Source organism: Myodes glareolus, chromosome 9 (genome assembly GCF_982192425.1).
Source record: "Myodes glareolus chromosome 9, mMyoGla1.1, whole genome shotgun sequence".
Lineage (NCBI taxonomy): Eukaryota > Metazoa > Chordata > Mammalia > Rodentia > Cricetidae > Myodes > Myodes glareolus.
Genome location: NC_142034.1, coordinates 58,262,138 through 58,283,578, shown reverse-complemented (window position 1 = coordinate 58,283,578; position 21,441 = coordinate 58,262,138). Strand labels below are relative to the sequence as shown.

At 43.4% G+C, this 21,441-nt stretch overlaps 1 protein-coding gene across 1 annotated transcript in view; it reads right to left on the bottom strand.

The window, feature by feature from the left end:
* Positions 1-21,441, bottom strand: part of Dnah9 (dynein axonemal heavy chain 9) — a 362,388-nt gene that overhangs the window by 124,384 nt on the left and 216,563 nt on the right. Inside the window, exons 45-48 of the mRNA XM_087910517.1 lie at positions 20,316-20,439; positions 10,470-10,612; positions 9,974-10,135; positions 9,586-9,819 (exon numbers count right to left, since the gene is read on the bottom strand). Coding sequence (XP_087766643.1) covers positions 9,586-9,819; positions 9,974-10,135; positions 10,470-10,612; positions 20,316-20,439 — 663 coding nt within the window. The remainder of the gene's footprint in view (positions 1-9,585; positions 9,820-9,973; positions 10,136-10,469; positions 10,613-20,315; positions 20,440-21,441) is intronic.

Genomic DNA, 21,441 nt, shown 5'->3' with positions numbered 1-21,441 from the left:
AGGCAGTCTGACTGACAGCTTGCAGACACACACCGAAAAGATAAATGGTAGCTCCAATGGCAGTAGAGTAGTTGCCCTCAATGGCCAGAACCTGACTGATAATATACAGTTGTTATTATTATTACTTATTATCATTTTCACTTCCAATCTAAGTCCAAAGAAAGCCCTAACCCATCCCATAGAATGCTGCTTTCCAGGGAGCCCTTCCTTCCCTTTCCCCAGATGAAAAACCTCCAGGCAGGGCCTTCTCTTTCTATATTCCAAAGCTCCCCTACTCCTCCCCTTCGGTCTTGGCTAAAGAAGGACCAGCTGTGCTGCCAGGCTCCTTTGCTGTTAACAGGCTTTGATTTGGAGACTTTGGATGCCTCCCCTTGGTTAGTCCTTACTAATTTCCACAATCCTTAACTACAAATGGATGGCCATATAAAGATTAGACAGCCAGAGTACAAATGGCCCTAGCCAGCTGGGTTCCCCATGCAGCCTCTGATGTCAAATGTCATATGGAGGCATAATGAAGCCTTGTGAGTGAATTAGAGCGGGTCTGGTTTTCTATGTCTCTTCAGATCAGCTGAGTGATGGTTTGAGATTGGACTCACTGGGCCAGCATCACCAGCATCAGCAACAGCGTCAGCGTCAGCATAAGCATCATCAGCATCACCCAGAACAAGTTGACTATGCAAACAAGTTGATAATGCAAGCACCCAGGCCCTACTCCAACCCCTACTGAGTCAGAAACTCTGGAGGTGAAGCCTGGTGGCCTCTGTGGATTCTGAAGCTAGCCTAGCTTTTGAGACTGGCTGGCCTAGCATAATGGCCTTTTCAAGTGTAAAGGGAAGACAGACCTATTTGTTCTGAAAAGCTGAGAAGCCCTTTGTATTTGCAGTATGGCTCATAAACCTTACATTGCAGGCTGACCTCTTGTCTCTCATTTTCTTGTGGTCTATTGCATGCAACAACCACAGATTACTTTGGAGCTCTTGAAACACGCCAAACAGATTTGAGTGCTTTATGATGCAAAATGCAGAAGTCGAAAAATAAAACTGAGGCTTAGACGCCTCTGATAATTCCCCTTTCATGGCAGATCAAAAGAAAGAAAAGGAAAGGGGGCCAAAAAAGAATGTTCTTTAATTTTGTGTATTCATGGAAGCCAGAGTCTGTTTTAACCTCAAATAGAGGCTGCTCCTTGGAACGTGTCTTATATTCACGAGTTGGAAGGTTAATCTGCTTCCATCTCCCGTTGTTCAGCTGCAGCGTTACTTCTACAAGGACAAAGATGCAATTGTAAATCAAAATGATTGAGCTGCATAATCACCCAGTCAGCAAACACACCAGTAACTTTTTGTTTCTTTTTAAATCTTGAGAGATTTGAGAAAATTGAAGTTTTTTTTTTTCTCTTTTTCTTCTTCTTTTTTCTTTGTGGTTGTTTTGTTTTGCTGATTGCAGATATGGCTGTGACCTCAAGCCCAAGGTAAATAATCCTCTTCAGTATGAATAGGAGTTTAATAGCTCTTAAGCTGTGATGCGGAGTGACAGGGGGTTCTGCCAGTCAGAAGGAGGCCACTCCCCACTAACCACCAGCAACAGGGAGCCCAGGTTCATGTTAGGACTCTTCTTTAACAGAAAAACAAATCGGAGGCGGCTGGGTTAAAGCTTTCTTGTTCTCTTAACAAACACATCTGAAACCCCACTTTGCATGTCTCCTTACTTAATGCTACCCAAAATGGGAACATGAAAAAGATCTCAGGAGCACAGAAAAACCCTTCCCACAGTACTGCTGGTTCCATGAATCTGAACCATGCTCCCTTCTTAGGGAAACACCTGATGAGAGGGTGAAGGCATCTGGGTTCTGGGCAGACCTTGGGTGTTTAATGACCAAGTGCATAGAGCTCCCTAGAGCCCCAGGAATGATGCTGAGAGCTAGAAGAGCTGAGAAGAGCTATATTTCGGGGATAAAAGTGCATGCATCTTCCCAGAGATGTCCATGGTGGTGGTGGTGGGGATCACTAACTTCCTGTAGCTTAAGGTGCTTGGGGAGGGCTGTGACCAAGTCACTTGCTGGAGAAGGCAGCTTAGGGTAACTGGTAGGAGTAGACACTGCAGCGAGGAGTGCATTTTTCTGCCTCATCCACTCTCTTCAATCTGTCAGCTCTTCTTGTGAGAATGTGGAGTGTGTATTAGTTACTTCTCTGCTGCTGTGATAGACTGCCATGTCCAAGGCCACTTATGGAGGGAATGGACTATTATTTGGGGCTCAGGGTTCCATAGGGATAAGGATTCTTCACCATCATGGGAGGGAAGCAAAGAAGCAGGCAGACATGGAGACTTTAGATAGAAACAGGCCACAGACAGGAAGCAGAGAGAGTGAACTGGGGAAGGGAGAGGGTTTGAAAATTCAAAGCCTGCCCCCCAGTGATGTTCTTCCTTCAGCAAGCCATACCTCCTAAGCCTCCCCAGATAGAATCACCAACTGGGGACTAAGTATTCAAATGCCTGAGACTACAAGAACATCTCATTGAAACTACCACAGACTTCAAAGCATCTTCCCTCTCAGTTACAGATGTCCCCTTTCTACCAACATGTTTACCTTTCTAATGCAAACCTTTTATCTGTATTTAGGGAGCAGAGTTGTGAGTTTACGTTGCATCTTTATAGTTAGGATGGTGCTTTCCCAGTTTCTGTTTGACCCTGGGCTGACCAGCGAGGATCCAGATCACAGACAAGGCTTGACTCTGGGCGGAGTGGCTCATCAGAATCAACGGTTCTTCACCTGGAAACTTGGCTGCAAACCATAGGAAAAGACACTGTGGTTGGCTGCCGAGCAGGCATCCTATAAGCCTAAGGTCGCCACAGGACAAGAGGTCACCTGCTTGAGCACGAGGGAAAGAGAAGACAGCCAAGGAGTGGAGGAAGCCATGACGTACAAGGGCCTAATTTGAGAAGCTAGTGCCAGCCTGAGCCAGATGAAGCTCTTCATGATATTTAGTTGCATGAATCAAGTTGTATTTTAAATTTTGTTTTGTTTTTCTTAAACCAACTTAAATTTTGGTTGGTTAGTTATCAAAAGAGTCGTGATAACTTTATCATGTAATTTAAAAAATTACAACACTTTACTGTATTTAACCAACATGGGCAGCATGTTATTTTAACACATAATTATAGAAAACTACTAAAATTTCTTACATCCCTTTTAGCAGACTAAGTCTTCACGTTCCAGGGTATGCATGATACCTCAACCACACCTCAGTTTGACTCAGCCAAATTGTTGTTGCTGGTGTTTTGAGAGAGGGTCTCGCTATGGTTTAGTCCAGTCTCAAATCCAGGATTTTTCAGCCACAACTTCCAGAGTGTTGGGATGACAGGCACCATGGCAACCTGGAATTACAGGCATGTGCCACTACAATCTACAGACATGCACATGACAACCTGGAGCTACAAGCAAGCACCATAGCAACCAGTTGACACCCTACCAAGTTTTCTCTTTTTCTATGGTGGGAGACATCGAACTCAAGCCCCTGTGTTGGCTAGGTGAATGTTCTAGCACTGAGCTTTGGACCCACCCTAGTCAGAGTGTGAGTACTTGGTATCCACAGGTGGTAAGTGGCTGGGTGTGCCCATCCTGTGTTTGGGAACTTCATGTATTTCCTTTCTTTCCCTCTGTTCTCTTCCCTTCTCAACCTCCCTCTCTCCCCTTTTTCCTCCCTCCATTCCATTTTTGTATTGTTGATGAATGAGTTTGAGTTGCATTTTTCACTTTGTAAACAAAAGGATGAGCACCACTAAGCCCTCCATCTTTTGGTATCCTGAGGCTACTTGACAGCATCCAATACAAACTGAATCTAATGTACGTGAGCCACATTACATTGTACTTTCAAAAATATAAAATACTAAAAAACTAAAACAATTTAAGAAGCCCATACCATGTGTTGCTTGTGGATTGAATACTGTAGGCAGGGAACTGAGAGTGTAGTGTATATTTCTTGAGTCCAGTAGCCCCCTCCTCAGCCAGGCTGCATTCTCTGGTCATACCAAAAGGGATAAAACAATTACACCAAGCCTTCAGTTGAAGATAGTGCAAAACCGGAAGAAGATGCCACCTAAGACCTTCACCAGAGCCACTGAGAATTGTAAGACCACACTAGGAGGCATTTCCACTGTCTCTGGAAACTACATTCCATCATAGCAAGGAAAAGAGGTAAAGACACATATGTGGAAAATATCCATGAGGTGGAGTTTGGACTCTGAAGTGACTGTCTTCCAAATACTAGGCTTTAAAAAAAGATTTGTTTTTATTTATGTGTATATGTGTATTTGCTTCTATGAGTGTACACTGTGTGTGGGTGCCTGCTGAGGTCAGCAGAGGGCATCAAATCCCCTAGATCTAGAGGTACAGGTGGCCGTGAGCTGTCTGCACAATAATAAAGCTACATGTCTGAACTCAGCACAAAATTCATATGTCTGAAGCTGATAAATGTTGGGCTATTGTACAATTTTCTAAAAGATTTATTTATTTCTAAAAACACACTGTCTTAGGATTTCTATTGCTATGAAGAAACACCATGAGCATGGCAACTCTTATAAAGGAACAGATTTAATTGGGGCTATCTTACACTCAGAGGTTTAGTCCATTATCATAATGGTGGGAGATGGTGGTGTACAAGCAGACATGGTACCACAGAAGGAGCTGAGAGTTCTACATCTTGATCAGCAGGAAGGAGACACATGGTCATACTGGGGTAGCTTGAGCATATGAGACCTCAAAGCCTGCCTCAACACTAACACATTTCCTCCAATAAGGCCACACCTACCTCAGTAAGGCCTTAATAGTGCCACTCCATATGGGCTTATGGGGTGGCTGGTCATTTTCTTTCAATCTACCACACATACACATGCATGTGCCCACTTCTGGGTATGTGCACTGAAGAGTGCAGCTCCCTGTGGAGACCAGAAGTGGGCGCTGGATCCCCTGGAGCTGGAGTTGGAGGCAACTGTGAGGGATGCAAGTGCTAGGAACTGAAACTGAGTTCTCTGCAAGAGCAATATGCACTTAGAACTATGGAGCCATCTCTCCGGTCCCTATCACACAATTTTCGTGTTTTCATTATTGCAATAATCATGAATACCTCTCATATAACAAGTATTAATAAATGAATTTGCATCTTGTCTGAGCCAGAACTGTAACATTCTTTCAGCAAACACGCACTGATTAGGATCGCAGAAAACTGTCATACTCAGGTGGTAGAATTCTGTTAACAATATAGTTCAAATTATTAGCCTTTTACCACGATTATGATGGTATAAATTAGCCTTTTCTTACCAAAGAAAAAAACAACCAAAACAATGACAGGTAAAGTGCTTACACCATTAGAATGGAGATGTCACTTTTACTAGAAGAATAAACTGTGCAGCCATTGATAAGTGTTTACAGAATGCTTCCCACTCATGCAGCATTGCCCAAAGTCACCCTGCACTCCTACTGCAAGCCTGGAGATGATGTGGGAACTGCTTGTCTATTCACCCACCAAATACTCACATGACAATTTAATCACATCTTTCATAGAACACCTACTATGTACTGGTTTTTGAGATGAAAGATTAATTTTCTACTAAATTAAATTAATTTTCTATCTATTGTACTGATATCTACAAGGGAAGAAATGTAATTAAGGAAGGGACCACAGATAAGGGCAGACATAACTCTGTCAGCTTAGAAGTGCTTTGGAAGGGGTAGAAAAACTCCTCAGGGTCATTTGACAAAGTGCAGACAATGGTGAAGACACACAGACAGGAACTAGCTGGAGGGAGAAAAGCATAGAGTGGAACAGCATGCAAAGGCCCAGAACATAGCCAGGGATTCATCCATGCAACCGTTATTATATCAGCGTTGCCTCTTCCAGCCATTCTTTAGGTTCTTGGGATATAGTGTACAAATAGGCAAGAATTCCTGCCCTTACAGAGCTTGCAGTCAACCGATAGCAACAGATCAAACTGATTATATAACTAATAAATAACTTGCAAATTGTGCCAGATATTACTATAGAGAAGTAGTTGGGTGGAATAATGGGGGGGGGCAAGAGCGGAGAGGACTGGCAATTTATACTGTCGTCATCAGAGCAGAGCTTACGGGGAAGGTGATACTGAGCAAGGAACTGTGGCATGGGGATGCTAGAGAAAGGTCCAGGTAGAGGGAACAGAGAGGCGAAGCCCCAGTGTATCTGAAAGAGGGTACAGAGACAGCCTGACTGGAGAGGGATGTTGCAGGGATGGGTTAATAGGAGATGAGTCTGTGAGTTGGAGGGAAGGGCTAGAGGGGATCTTTGGAAGCCACTGGGAAGCAGAGAAGGGGACAATAATTGTCTTGAGCAGAAAAGACAGGGTCTGATTTCTCTTAGAAACGAATCAGCCCGGCTGCTCAGTTGATGGCCGACGGCAGAGGGACAAAAAACAGAAGCAGATAAGTGAGCTCTGAGAGTTTGAGGACTGTCCCATACCGGGAGCTCAGACTGAGCTGGTGACAGTGCAGGGAGTGGGGTGGAGAGTGGAAGAGAACCCTGAGCTAACAGGGACATTCTGATGGCTTGGGTGTGAGTGTGGAAGGAGAGAGAAGTGAGCAGGGTCGAGGATGGCCCCAGGGATTTGGCAGAGATGGATGATGTGGGGTAATGGGTGAAGCTTTCCTGGAGTGGAGGAGAGACAGAGAAGTCACCCTGTCAAAAACAGTCGGGTAGGAAGCGTTTTCAGAAGATAATGAATGGGTGAAATGGCTTAGTGGACAGATTTTGAAATCTTTAGGAAACACAGAACTTGGGCATTCTTGGATGTGGGAACCTTCTGGTGTGGGTAAATTGGTCTCTAGAAGTGGAAAACACAGAGATCGAGAACATCGAAGAAGAATCTGGTTCTTGGTGGTGGCAGATATTGAACCCAAGGCTGAGACTCTCCACTAAGCACAGAGAGCTAGATTTGCCCACCTAGATAACCTGACCTTGGCTTGTTAAATAGAGGTCACCTACACTGCGAGCGTGGGTATTTGTGCTGTCTTCATTGTCTACTTAAAGACAGAGCACCTGAACAAAAGAGATAGCATAGCAGAGTCTGCATCATGGGGTCAGGGCACTTTTCACACCCTTTCCCTTCCTGGTTACCTCTCTCAGCACAATAAACCAGCAGTTCCCAGAGCGGAGGGGAGGAGGAGGGGGCACCGGTGCTGGCGGAGGTGTGGAGGATATTCCAGGACCTCCAGGTGGTAACAGGAGAAAGAAATAAGTGGGAGGCGTCAGAAAATCTGGTAGCGTACAGGGGACAATACTCTGATTTTCTCTACTTCAATTCAGAGATGAAAGGAACCAGAAGGGAAATGGTAAAAAGAAGACCGTCCTGCAGCACAGAGGCACGCGAGGTAGAGCACCAGTGCATTGCCTGCGATCTGTGTGCTTCAGCTTTCTATGAACCTGAGCTCGAAGACAGGGTGCTGGTTGTCACACAAACGGTCTGGTGACAAACACTGAACTGATATCAGTTTTCCTAAAGGTAAACTAAGAAAAAGAATTAAACCCAAACTGTACAACAAACAAGGAAGCGGTGTAACCCAGAAGATGAAGAACACAGCAGCATCATCAGACTAGAGAAAACATGGCAGAAGCTGCTGGATTTGCAGGTACCAAGAATTCCACGAACCCCGTTGCAGCCAAGCAGACAAAGTAAAGTGCAATTGAGTGTGCTGATAAGGGTGAGATGCGGAAGGGCCGTTAGGAAATTAAAGTGCAATGGTATAATTAAAATTCATGTTGCAAGCATATAAAGCAGAAGCAATATTGCATACTATGAAAATATTATGGTCGAGATTAACTTGAAAACCTCTCCTATAATGCAGAGAAATTGGCCAGAAGGTTGAAAAACGCAGAGAGAAAGTAATAGATTTGGGCACAGGAATGGTGCAGCTCGCCGTTCATTGCTCCTAGAGGAGAGGCCAGGCCAGATGAACAGAACCTCACAGTAGAAGAGGAATTTTCCTATTAGATTGCAACGGCTCACTTCAGCCCCTTGAGTGAACTTAAATCCTTTAGATACATTGTATTCTGAATCAATGAACCAAAATAAGGAGAAGAGAGAGAAGTCTAGGGAGGAAAGCTCAAAAAGCATAATTCCAAAGGCAAAATTTGGAGGCAAAGAAAGGGCCAGATATTTTTGGTAACACAGGATGTTCATCAAGAGGCTTATGTGTCTACAGGAACATGTGATGTTCATTAGTGTTAGCATGATGGCACCTTAATTGTGCAAATTCCTGAAATGCCACTACCTCAGTTAGCAGCTGGCTTGGTTGCTGATAAACAGGATAGAAATGGGCCCTTGAGGGGAAGGTGGTATTTGATCAGAGTAGGTGGAGGCAAAGTAGGTGTAGTCCTTAAGGACAAAACAGTAGGTTGGAAGAAATAAAGCCCGTTCCATCTGAAAGAGTAAATATAAAAATACAGAATGGATAGTATGAAAAGGGCCTTCTTATCATGACCAACTACTAATAAGTAGCATAAGAAATGGATGAAATGTGACAAGATTCATTTAAATATGAGACTTTAAGTGCTCTTTGTCAGAAAGTGCAGCACACACACACACACACACACACACACACACACACACACAGAGAGAGAGAGAGAGAGAGAGAGAGAGAGAGAGAGAGAGAGTATCATAGCCCTGAATCACTTCTTCCCATCATTCGTTCACCTTGGTTTTGAGTATGTTGAGTATGGAAGATGTGTGGTCTGGGTGTGGTGTGGTTCTCCAGATGTTCATGTGCTGGACGTGTGGTCCTCGGTGTAGAAGGCTACTAGGTCATAAGACCTCTGTCCTTACACGTGGATTAATGCTGGTCTTGTCTCATGGGACAGGATTGGTGCACATGACAATGGGGTGTTATAAAAAAACAAGCCTGGAATCTCCAAATTCCCTCTTCTGTATACATTGCACATATCGGTGTATGGTTACCACCACCATATGGCCTTCATTGGCCTTTACATATGTAGGGGCTATGCTTTTGAATTTCCAGAATTGTGACTATAAAAACCCTTCCTGTTCTTTTTGTTTGTTTGTTTGTTTGCTTTTCAAGACAGGGTCCTAGCTATCCTGGAACTAGGTTTGTTTGGAACCAGGCTGGCCTCGAACTCACAGAGATTTGCCTGCCTCTGCCTCCCGAGTGCTGGTATTAAAGGCATGTGCCACCACCGCCCACCCAGCTAGAAAACTTCCTATTCTTTATAAAGTATTCTACCTAAGGTATTTTGTTATAGCAACTCAGGACAGACGACACCAGAAGGGCAGTGAATGAAGAGGAAAGGAAAATAGAGGAGGAGAAGATGGCAGTGTGGAAGGGGAAGGAAGTCCCTCAGAAGATTCCAGCTTCAGGGAGTGGGAGCAGACAAAACCAGAAGCTGAAGATGCGTGCTTCCGCGGGGATAACTTGCCCTTGACTTTCGATCTTCTTCCTGTTGCTATGGGGGCTTGAGATGACCACAGAAGGTTCTCAGACCTTTATTTTCAGTATAATGGTTTGGGGCCACTCCTTCCTAGGTGGAAGAGGGGGACACTGCTTACCTGCGCTGAGGTGCTGTGCAGCTTCAACAGCCCATTCTCCAGCCGCTGCACCTTGGACTGGAGTTCTTTTCCATTTCTGTCCAGCAAGCTCTGGTAGAGTCTGATGAACTCCAGGAAGGACTTGGGAGTCGTGTAGTTGTAACGCTGCTCGTTGGTCAGGTAAGACTGGGATGTCTTGTTGACACTTGTGTGGACAAAAGCCATGAACTTGCTAATTGACGGCTTCACTGCAGGCTAAAATTATAAATAATGAGACTGAAGATGACTCTCCAACCTTTCACCGCATGGAAAGTTGTGCTCAAAAGCTCTATCTAACCTCCAACTTTAACCTTGACCTTTGGACGTCTGAGGTGAGGCGGACACTAAGGGGAGTCCTTCCTCTTCTTACCTCAATGTTCTTTGTGTTCTGCAGGAAGCGGAGGCTCACAGACTCCAGGGCCTGCTGAGGCCACTCGTGGAACCAGTTGATCGCAGTACAGTTCACAATGGCTGGGAACTTCCTGCTTCGAATTCTCAGCTTGTTCCCCACAGGGGAGAAACAGAGAGTCACCTGAGACATCAGAAAGGGGGCGGGGGACCAAGAAGGTATCAGAGAAATTCACAGAGAAGCAGACACGAGTTCAGACTGTTGTTCTCCAAGAAAACTGAAAAGCATGTCGAACAGCGATAGAATCTTCCCGTGCGAACCCATCCTTCTATCTAAGAGAAGGGCAGGAGAGGGCCCTGTTCGTAGAGGAAAATGATATCCTAGAAGGGATGCTCAGTCAAACAAGAGTATTGCATCGCCACCACATCCTCCTGAGACAGTTCAGAGGAACAGCTTCCAATTGATCACATCCTGTAGCCCTCTCTGGCTATGCCCATGTCCAGCAGTCTTTCTGTACCTTAAGTTGTCGCCGGACTCTGTCTATGAAGAACTTCCAGCAGTTCTCTCTGCTGTCCAGGAGACCTTGGCTTTTGACCTCGTTCCTCACGTTGCTTATGATGTTCTCGATCTCATCATCAGAGTAGAGATCTGGAATCTCACCTGGGGATGAGTGGGGCCCAAATGGGTGACTTGGACATCTTGATGGTTGATGTAATCAAACAAAGGGAGTTCTTTGACATTAGGATACAGGTCTCTTGGTTTCCATCATGTTCAACCTCACACACTGGTGAAATCAGACAGGTACCACATCATACCAAGACAGGAAGCAAATGCATTAATGAGAGGAAGGGGTATAGAGTATCTTCTGTTTATCTTGTGGTAACACCCTATTGGCCATTTCTTCTTTTGTTCAAGGCATTCATTTAGCAACTACTGTATTATTGATCTTTATGGAAACTATACCCTCGAGGAGTTTACTTCTTAAAAGGAAATATAAACCATACTTATCTATATGATTTATGGTAAAAAGGGGCCCAAAACAATACACAGCTATGTGCAGATAGTTAAAGAGACTGAGATATGGTCACTTCCTACAGGACAAAGAAAGCAAGCATGGACTGCTGGAACTTAGTGTGAAAACATAGTGTTTTAACTCAAAAGGTGGCGTTGGATGAATTACCCAAGATTTCCACAGACAGTGTATACAGAACTAAAACACACAAAATCAGGGTTGGCTTCTCATCTTAATTTGTAACCATGGGTGAATGTTAAATAGATTGACTGTTTAACTATTCAAAACTAATAAAATTGCCAGAAAGGAGCGAGGGAAAAATTCTTATGAGCTTTGAATGAGAAAGAATTTTCTGAATAGAACTCAATCTACCTTAAAAAGCAAAATAAATTTGATGCTCTCAAATGGAGACATCTGATAACTTAAAAAAAAGTCCTAACATTTAGTGTGACCCAAGAGTGGCAGGGGATAGACACTAACAGATTGTCCACTCACTGTGTGAAGGCATTCTTCACAAATAATATATTAATAGTCAACAGAAAGATGGGTGAATGGTAGGAAAAGGGGTTCCATAGCAAAGGAGATACAATTGTCTCTTCGACACAAAGATAGGTGTCCAGCCTTGTTATAATAACAAAAATATTGGTCAAAGTTGGTGACTATTTTGTTTATATACATCAAGTTCACGACTAAGAAAAGACTCCACAGTTGCTTATAGAAACAGAGATGTCCATCGAAAGTACATCTAGTTGCTGATTTAACTACACTGGCAAGATCTTAAAGTCACAGAAAACATTTTAATGAGGCAGTATGAGAATAAAATTGTATGCTCAGTCCCACAGATGAACACAATTTGCAGCCTAATAAATATCTAAAATTAGTATAGATAACTAGGGTTCTTTCTGGAAATGCTAAGATGTTAGAAAATTTGATGAAAATAATTTGCTCCATTAAAAGATCTAAGAAGCAAAGCAGGGTCTGGTGAGGTGGCTCAGCAGGTAAAGGGACGTGCCGCCACGCCTGATGTCCTGAGTTTGATTCCTGGAACCCACAAGGTAGAAGGACAGAGTGGCCTTCAAGCTAGCTCCCCTCGACAGAGAGCCTTCAAGCCAGCTCCCTCTCTCCTCCACGTGCACTGTGGCACACGTACGTCTCATGCCTCACAATAAAGAAAAGCAAGAAAAAATTTTTGAAAGGGTTAAAACACATATTTTTTGGTTGTGAGCCTTTAACAGCTGAGCCATCCCTCCAGCCTGTACCTCAGAAATCTCTCACCCCAACCTCTGCTATCCTAAAAGCCCACCCCAGCTGTGTTTGAAGCTCTCTGGTCATGCCAATTCATTGGACACACAGAGAGTCTGAGTTCAAACTTGAATAAGAATAAAGGTTCTTTGCTTTTTTATAGAAAGGATTAAAATAAAACCATTAATTTAGAGGCAGAGTTTCTAACGTAGTGTTAGCAAACAGGAATAAGTAAGATTTGTCTTAATCCAGTGACAGATATCAATCCCAAACATGCTTACAATAAAACACTAAATATTTGCTTTTTAAGCAAGAACAAGACATGCATAGCTACTGTCATGTTTTCTATTCACGATCATACAGGTTGTTCCAGACTGTGCAAAATATTCAAAAACAGATGCATGCATAAAGATAATTAAAGCAATACAACTATTATCATTTGAAATCCAATTTTAAACAAGGAAATCTAAGAAAATGCTCACACTAATAATCAGAACTCAGAAGAGTGTTCAGTGCCAGCCTTACTGGATACAAAGGCAACATAGTAAAATAAATTGCATTTTTGTTCTCCAGCAAAAGAAAAAAGTTAATTTAAAAGTTATCACTTAGAATAGCTACAAAACTATAGGCAGGTAAGTAATGAGTACCAAAAATGTGCAAGGTCTTAGTTTAGAAATGAATTGTTACTGAAGGAAAGAAATGAGATACTTAGTAATGAAAAAGAGACATGTACACATGGGGTGTAATGCATTGAGTACTACACCTGACCCAGAGACAAAAACCCAAGAGGAAGTTTGATCCTAGTAAATATATCCCAGATGTACTTGGAAGAAGAGAGGAGAGTGAGGTAGTCATCCTATCAAATACCAAGTCTCCCTGTAAAGCTAAGCCTGTTAAAGCAATGCAAAATTGGCCCTGGAGAAAATTAACATAATAAAAGTGAAATATTTAGAAGCTGACTCAGCTGATAGAAAAATAGATACAACAAAATCTAATATTGAAGATTGACACACAATGGGATAGACTAATAAGCAAAGATGCTTGGATAGCTCAATATCAACACCACAAAACAGACGACAATGTGAAAATAAATTTCAGGTGGATTAAGAACATAAATACAAAAATCAAGACAGGAGCAATTTAAGTACTAAAATTTAGGCATTGGGGTAGGACAGAATTTCTGAAACAACATGACAAACCTAAGATGTTAAAATACGGTGTACTTTTATGACATTATAACTAAATTGGTATGTTGGAAGTTAGATAAAGACTTTAAAGTGGCATTTACCACCTATACAATGAGGAGAGGGTTAGTATCCAAAACCTGGAAAGAACGTTTACAAACTCATAAGTACTATCAGTACAAGGGCCAATGAGTAAACTATGCAAGCAATCCCACATACAGGAGGAATGGAGCTATCCAGTGAGACTTAGCATGTGGAGGTCAGAGGGTAACTGGAAGGGGTAAGCTCTCTCCTTCTACTGTGTGAACTCCAGGGATGACTTAGGTCATCAGGTTTGGCAGCAAGTACCTTAACCTTCTTTATTTAATACTTTAAATAAATATTTGAGCTGCCTAGAGCTCCAAGTCACTTGCAAAATGGAAAAGGAAAATGATATTTCACTTTTTCCTGTTGACAAAACCTAGTGTCAGATAGATGGAGCGTTGGTGAAGTTGCGGGGGTGGGGAGATAGGGAAACAGTGCAGAGTTTTTATGTTTTGTATTTTGGCCAGATTCTAAATTCTAAGTTAGCATAGTCACTATGGAAAGTAGCTCCATGCTTTATTTGTAAAGTTGAAATGCACATAATTGGACCATCAAGTCATCCAGCACCTTTGTAACACCTACGTAGAGAAACTCTCATATATACAGGGAAAAGTTTTAATCTTTCAACATCATTTCCAATCCCAGGGGTGTTTGTCTGGCTGATTTTTGAATGTTCAAAATATTTTCTAAAGAAAACAGTCAGTGTGGGGGTGATAATCTGAATATTGTGAATTTCATTCTTCAGATAATTTAGTCTGGGAGAAGGATCTAAGGTTGTGGTTTGGATTTCACATGAGGGAAAAAAAGTAAATATATTTTTAAATTAGAAGGGACAGGTTTTGATATGTTTGAAAGCCAGGGTGCAAGTGAGGCAGAAGAGATGGGAAGAGAAACTTTCTGACTTGTGTTGGCTCCTGCTAAGATGGAAGGGCTGATCTTGGAGAGGTGGAAGGGAAAGGAGGGAGGCCAGGAGGATTCTGCAAATAAACTCAGACCCAAGGAGATGTGAGGTTCTTGTTCAATGGTGTCGAGCAATCTCAGGGAGCTGAGTTTGAGAGAGGGAAGAAAGAAGGACGTAGTGGGTTAGTTAAATAGTTACAAAGCCCTGTCATGATGTGAAGGTTTAGGAAATCTCGCGGTTGTCAGGAAAGTCCTTGCACATGGCTGGAACAAGTCGCCATGCTAGTGTCGTGCATCTGGACCCAGAACCATCCACAAGATCCCATGAGGTCCTTAACTCTTAGGAGCCTTTGGTCCTTTCCTCAAACCAGCATGGCAACACCAGTGCTGTAAGAAATGCCAGAGATGGGAGAAGTTCTAGGCATCACCCTGCCCATTCTCCTTTCAAGAGTACTTGATGTCCCCAAAGTGTGCAATTTAGCCAATGGTCTCCAATACCAGTGTGCCTGGAATTATGATCTTGTTACTCATCTGAACTAGTGCACATCCTTGAACCGCTACCACACCTGCAGGAAGCTTAGCTCACGTCACTGACCCAGGCATAAGATTCATGCCAGTTAGCCTAAATCACTTGAAAGATCAAGATACAGCTGGAGAGATGGCTCACCAGTTAAGAGCATAAGTTGCTATTTCAGAGGGGTTCTGGGTTTAAACTCCAGCACCTGCAAGGTGGCTCATAATTACCTAACTCCAGTTCCAAGGCATCCAGCAACTTCTTTTGGTCTCCATGGACACCAGACACACATGTGGTGCACAGCCAGGCATACATGCAGGCAAAATGCCCACGCACATAAAATAAACATCTAAATATTAAAAAATAAGTAGCCTGCCTATAAAATACCTTGTATTGTCACTTGTTAAAATTAAGGACTTCCAAATGGAACAACATATTTCAGCCTCTTTTGATAAAAACAAGGATCAGAGAAAGCCGCTAGGACATTAAAAGGGTATTTAGTGTGTTGGGAGTGTAGAGGTTCCGCTCAGGGCTTGTGTTGCAATGAAGCTGGCTTGTGAAACACTCATGGTTTCTGCAGCGGTTAGGGTTTCCAGCTCAGTCGTCTCTGCACTTGCCTGCACTTCCTTGTGTATGAGCGTGAGGTAGGGTGTGGATCCCCGTTCCCTCATCTTAGATGTTTGTAATGGACTGGTCTGCATCCTTTTAACCTTACTCTCCTTTGAAAGAGAAGTCTTGGCGTACTTTTGACATTTCTCTAAAATATGGTGCGCAGGGAGGATAAGAACTATTGCCTGCAGGTTGCATTTTGTTTACTGTCTCCTTTTGGTATGTCCTCCAAGTTAAGAACTGGATATTTTTAGACACTCCTTAATGTTGGAAAGGAAATAATATTTAGCAGCACACGAAAACTATGTGAAGTTCAAATTTTATTGTCCATGAATTGTTTTTATTGGGTACAGCCATGCTCTTAGGTTTACGTACTGCCTGGGCTTATCTTGTCCTTTAATGACAGAGCTGAGCAGTTGGGACAGAGACTGGGTGAGCTGCAAAGCCTGCAGTATTTACTTTCTGACCCCGTAGAGAATGTTTGCTGCTCTGAGCTTATAGAACATTCCTCGTCCCAAGAATCTGAGCCCTCTGGGCATGCGCACAGTGTCACTCAGTTCATCAGCTGGCCATCGCTGGCTTTCTCAAGATCCCAATCACTTAAAAAAAAAAATCACCGAATGGAGTATCTGGTGACACACACATCTGAACTGTGAGCAAAGTCCCCATTTTCCGACCTGTTCCTCTATTTCTGACAACATTCCTGTCACTTACTCTGTGATAAATGAACGCTATGCTTCGGTGAAAGCTGTCAGAGGGAAGCTAGTGATGTGCGTGGAGGCAGAGGCTCTTTAAACATCTCAGACACTTGCCTGTCTCTAACCCCAGGGGTTTCCAGGCCACACGCTTTAGCATTTTGCAAGCCAGATTAGCGTTTGTGTGGTTAGTGTGTGTCTTAGTTAGGGTTGCTCTTGTTGTGGAGAGATACCATGACCACAGCAACTCTTATCAAGGAAAATATTTAATTGTCGAGGCTTACAGCTCAGAGAATTAGTCCATTTTCATCATGGCAGGAAGCAAGGCAGCATGCAGGCAGACATGGTGCTGGAGAGGGAGGTGAGGGCTCTTATATCTCGATCCCTCAGGCAACAGGAAGTGATACTAAGACACTGGGCATAGATGATTTGAGCATATAAGAAACCTCAAAGTCTTCCTCCACAGTGACATACCTCCTCTGACAAGACCATACCGACTCCAACAAGGTCACACCTCCTAATAGTGACACTCCCTTTCGGGGGTCATTATTTTTTCAAACCACCACAGTGTGATTTGGTGGAAGATACTCTTATCCCTTACTATGGCTCAATCAAGTCAGAGCTTGGCATGAAAGGGAAGTCCTTGATTCTGTTTTACACTTGCTTGTCAACTTTGATCCCATCTACATTCTATGATTAAAAGAAAAAAAACCCAAACCTGCTACCTTTGTCCCCAGAATTAAAATCAGGGGGTTGCAATGGCTATTCCAGTACCCATGTTCCCCTCTGCCCATGGCATGGAGTTACCAAATATACTGTTCTATAGTAATGCCCAGTACCTAAAATAACACACCATTCTCATAGGATTGCCCACACAGTATTATGCACTTCAGTTTAAAAGACAACACCCAGAAAGTCTTCTCGGATCCAGGAGACATTATGTACTAAGATGAAAAGTGAAATAAAGTCTGCTGACGGCTATAGCTTTGGCAGCTTTCTTTCCTAAACTGGATGGAAACTATTTAATCATCAAGGTTTTGTGTCTTGGGATTATTAGGCACCGTAAAATTAGCAAACAACCGACAGTAGGGTTTTGGTATCCTTAAATTTGCAATCTTCTTTCAATGCGGTGGGAATATGTGCAGCCCCTGTTGCTCAAAGTGGACAAGGCCATTCCTAGTCCTGACAGTGGAAAATGAAGGCGCACTATGACCAAGAAGACTCTTGAGATGAGTCTTCTGATGAGGCCCGGAAGGAACACGGGGGTCAGGATGTCTGCAAAGAGTATGGCCTGTGGCACCAAGCGAGTAGAAGCTGCTAACTCGTAATCAGGCTGTGAGGGTAGCAATGGGAGAAGGGGCAGCAAGCGAAAGATTTTTCCTGTGCTAAAGGGTTTTGGGTTTTCTACTGTACTCAGTTAGGGATTCATAAGGGAGTATGGTTTAGACAGACCCTTCCTCAACTATACTGCCAGAGGGCTGCCTGGGAGGGAAGGACATGAGTTGAGAAGTGTCATCATTTGTCATAGCAAAAAATGACAAATGGGAATAGTCTCAGAAATAGGTAGAAAACAACACCAGTTGGATTGCTCGTGTGTGTGTGTGTGTGTGTGTGTGTGTGTGTGTGTGTGTGATTATAAAGGAAAGGCTGACACACACGGAGGGAATCATGGGCACAGAGTTTAGAACACAAGAGGAAAACAAGAGACTGATCATTTAGGTTTTTCTTCTTTTAATTTTTTTCCCTTTGGCATTGTCATCATGACTTGACCTTGACAGTGCTGCCGTAGTACCAAGAACTGAAAGTGTGTGGGAGGAAACACCACAGCCTACAGCATGAGGTCACTGACTCTTTGGGGCAAACGTTTTGGGGGAGGGGGAATCGGTAGCATACACTTGACTTGCAGCTAACTACTACGATGGCCAGAATTATTGGCGGGAGTGCCCAACGCATCAGGTCTGGGAAAGACTTTCACAACCCAGCCTTCCACTGTGGCAGATTTGTCCCTTTATCTAGAGACCAAAAATTCTGACCTTACATCACAAGGTATAGTTGCCTCTTTCCCCTTGAATTCCAACAGCGGAATGATAGCATACCCGCAAAACTGAAGGATTATCGAGAGATGTTTTAGAATCCCCTGTGGCCTGGCATTGAATCCCCTGGACAGGCATCCAGTTGATTTCCAGACAGAAATTATTTATTTGAATGTGAAAAGTAGAAGATACATTCTGGTCCACTCTGTTGATGTTGTTAAGTTAAAAGGCAGGGTATTAAAGAAAAAAAACCATAACAAACAAACAAAATCCAACCTGCATCCCCATGTTAACATGCATGCACAGAACACACTCTTTGGAAAACTGCACCCTGAAGGGGACCCATGCACCCGATGGCTCCTGAGCAGGCTGGCTGCATTTTTATTGGGAAGGCTTCAAAAATTCATCTGCACTTCAACAGACTTGTCTTTAAAATGAAAGAAATTAAAAATACTTCATTGAGCAACGAAACTCCAATTGGCTAAAGTCGAACAATGTCAGTGTCTCAGATGGTTGTTTTAGGAGAAGGTGACCTGGCTGGATTGACGCCAAATGAAATACAAGCAGAAGCTGGCACCATGCCTGACATCCCCAAAGCTGTAAGTTTTGGAAAGTCGCTTTTACTCTCTCGGTTGTTTTAGAGATTGGGTTTTAGGAAAGCTTTGGGGTGGGAGGAGAATTGGACTCCTCTCTCATCTAATACCATCTCAAAAGTTGCGGCGACACCCCATGTTAAACCCTACAGTAAGATGTTAAAGACAGTGTTTAAGAAGGGAAACAGTTGTGGTCAGAGGAGAAAAAGTGTACAAGTTGGCAGGAAAACTCTTGGATATAAAGCTAGTTTAAGCCGGATCAAATGGGAAAGAAATGAGTGTAGACTCAGTGTTATGCTAGAAGCCAGATAGTGAGGAATCCGGGGCCGAGATCCTCACTAGAAACAAGCCGTTATGGAACCCATTTGCACATGGTCTGGGTCGGGAGCCAGGGGCTCTTCATGGAACAACTGTCGTATACCGCAGGAGGCAATGCCATATGTATATGATATGAAGCAGACAGTGACTTGGAACCAGTGACGTCATTCTGAAACGCAACATTTATGATATAGGAGAAATGATGGAGAAATGTCCTGTGGTCATAGTCCTTAGAGTTAGGGGTATGAAATGGAGCAGGGCTGGGTCCTGGAGGGAGGAATGGGCGTTTGAAGTGCAGGGAACTGAGGTGGGAATTTTGTTTAGGGACATTTGTAGGCTGAATGTTCTCTAGACCCAGGTGAAAAGGTGGTTTACAAGCATGTTTGATGTAAGCTCTGGGAATGCATATTCTCTTTGATTGAAATGAAAGCATATTTATGCAACTGCATAGCCTCTTGTCATGTGCAACATTGATCAGCTACATTGGATTGATTGTGTGTTTATTTTTTCATGTGACCATGTACATGTCTTTGAACACAGCCTACATCATTGTTTAAAGAATACCTTGTGTAAATCCTGAACTCCTACAAAAGTAAGAACAACAAAGTTGCAAGAACTAAGCTTTCTCCTTGCTCAGTTGTGGGACACTTGGCAGTTCATGCGGACCTCCCAGGAGACTCAGGACAGTTACATGGAAATTGCTCTGTCTGTTGCCCCCTTCATTTTCTGTCATCAAACCCTGGGTGAACCGCGAACGTCTGGCATGGCATGATCCCCCCCTCCCCCCGTGGTGTCAGCGCACCTCTCCCTCTGTCTTCTCCCAGCATCTAACCACTCTGAAGACTCACAGACGCTCCACTTTCTCTTTCTCACGGGCATTCTAAGAAAACAGCATCTACTCTCCAAACTTAGAAAAATTTTCAGACCCTTAACTGCTCTTCTTCCCTTGATCAAATCTTATCCAGCGAAGAGTCTCAAAATTACTCTTTGATCCGCAATGAAAATAGACCCTATGAACCAGCGGAGCTGTACGCTGCAGCAGCCCTGGGAAGAAGGCCTTTGGTAAATCAGCCCTTCACTGATGCTAACGAGCTGACTTTCCTGACCTCTGACAACACCTCTCCATCTTTAAACAACTCCGACCTTGTCAGAGGTCTTCACATGCGAACACGTCCTTACCAGATGCCAGGAGGTCATTGATGAGCACCAGGAACCTCTCATCAGCCACGTGGGCATCAGTCATGAGAAACACCGTGCTGAGGTTTTTCACCCCAGCTTTCAGACATAGGCTGGCCAGGTCCACCTGCGAGATCATCAAAGTCAAAGATTCGTCAGAAGAGATCGGCCACTCACTCTTCAGGAGTGAAAGCATTTTCTTATCTACGTCACTTGGAAACAAAGCAAGACGACAAGCGGAGGTAGGGAGGAGTGATGCTTTTCAGTAAGAGGTAGGGAAATGGTTCACATTTCTGGGCATCTGTTCAAGGGAGGTGAGTAGTTAAGACCACGTAGTGGGGTCTGAATTCATACCACCACAGTTGCCCACACACCGCTGCTGAGGTACTGCAGAAAGGAAATCAAGGTGGTCCTTTCCACAGGATGGATATGGTCCTTGCTCATCTCTTTTACTAATGTCATTTAGTAAGGGAATTACTTGCTCCAGAAGTCATGTACTGGAGGCTACCTGTACGGGGATAAATGTATCCCATACCAGCAACACTTTGTGCCCTTATGACCAGCTCAGGAAAAAGACTTTCATTGAAAAACATGTGCTGGAGAACGCAGACATGGTGCAAATATAAAACCACCCACGGGAAACCTGAACAAAGCTCAAGATGGATGAACTCTGGGGCTAAGATGCCAAGCCCTGGATTTATCCAGTGTAACCAGTCTTGGCTTCTTGTCGAATAACTCTTACAAAGTTTACCTGCATCCTTCTATGTTTCGTTCTCTCCAGTGCCCGTGAGAACTGATTTTCTAACAGCCTCACACATTCTTCTACTGTAGAAATTCTGTAGTGTTCAAATAATCCCTCAAAGGCACCTGGCTGCTTTTTGGATTAATGTTTCTTATCCTATATCTATGATCTAAGACAGTGTTTCTCAATTCTCATGAGAATTGCCTAGAGCAGCAGTTCTCAAGACGTGGGTCATGACTCCTTGGAGGTCCAACCAACAATTCAGTAGGGAGTGCTTAAGACCATTGGAAAACACAGATATGTACATTACAATGCATAACAATAGCAAAATTAGTTATTAAGTAGCAACAAAAGTAATTTTATGATTGGGGGTCAGTCACCATCACA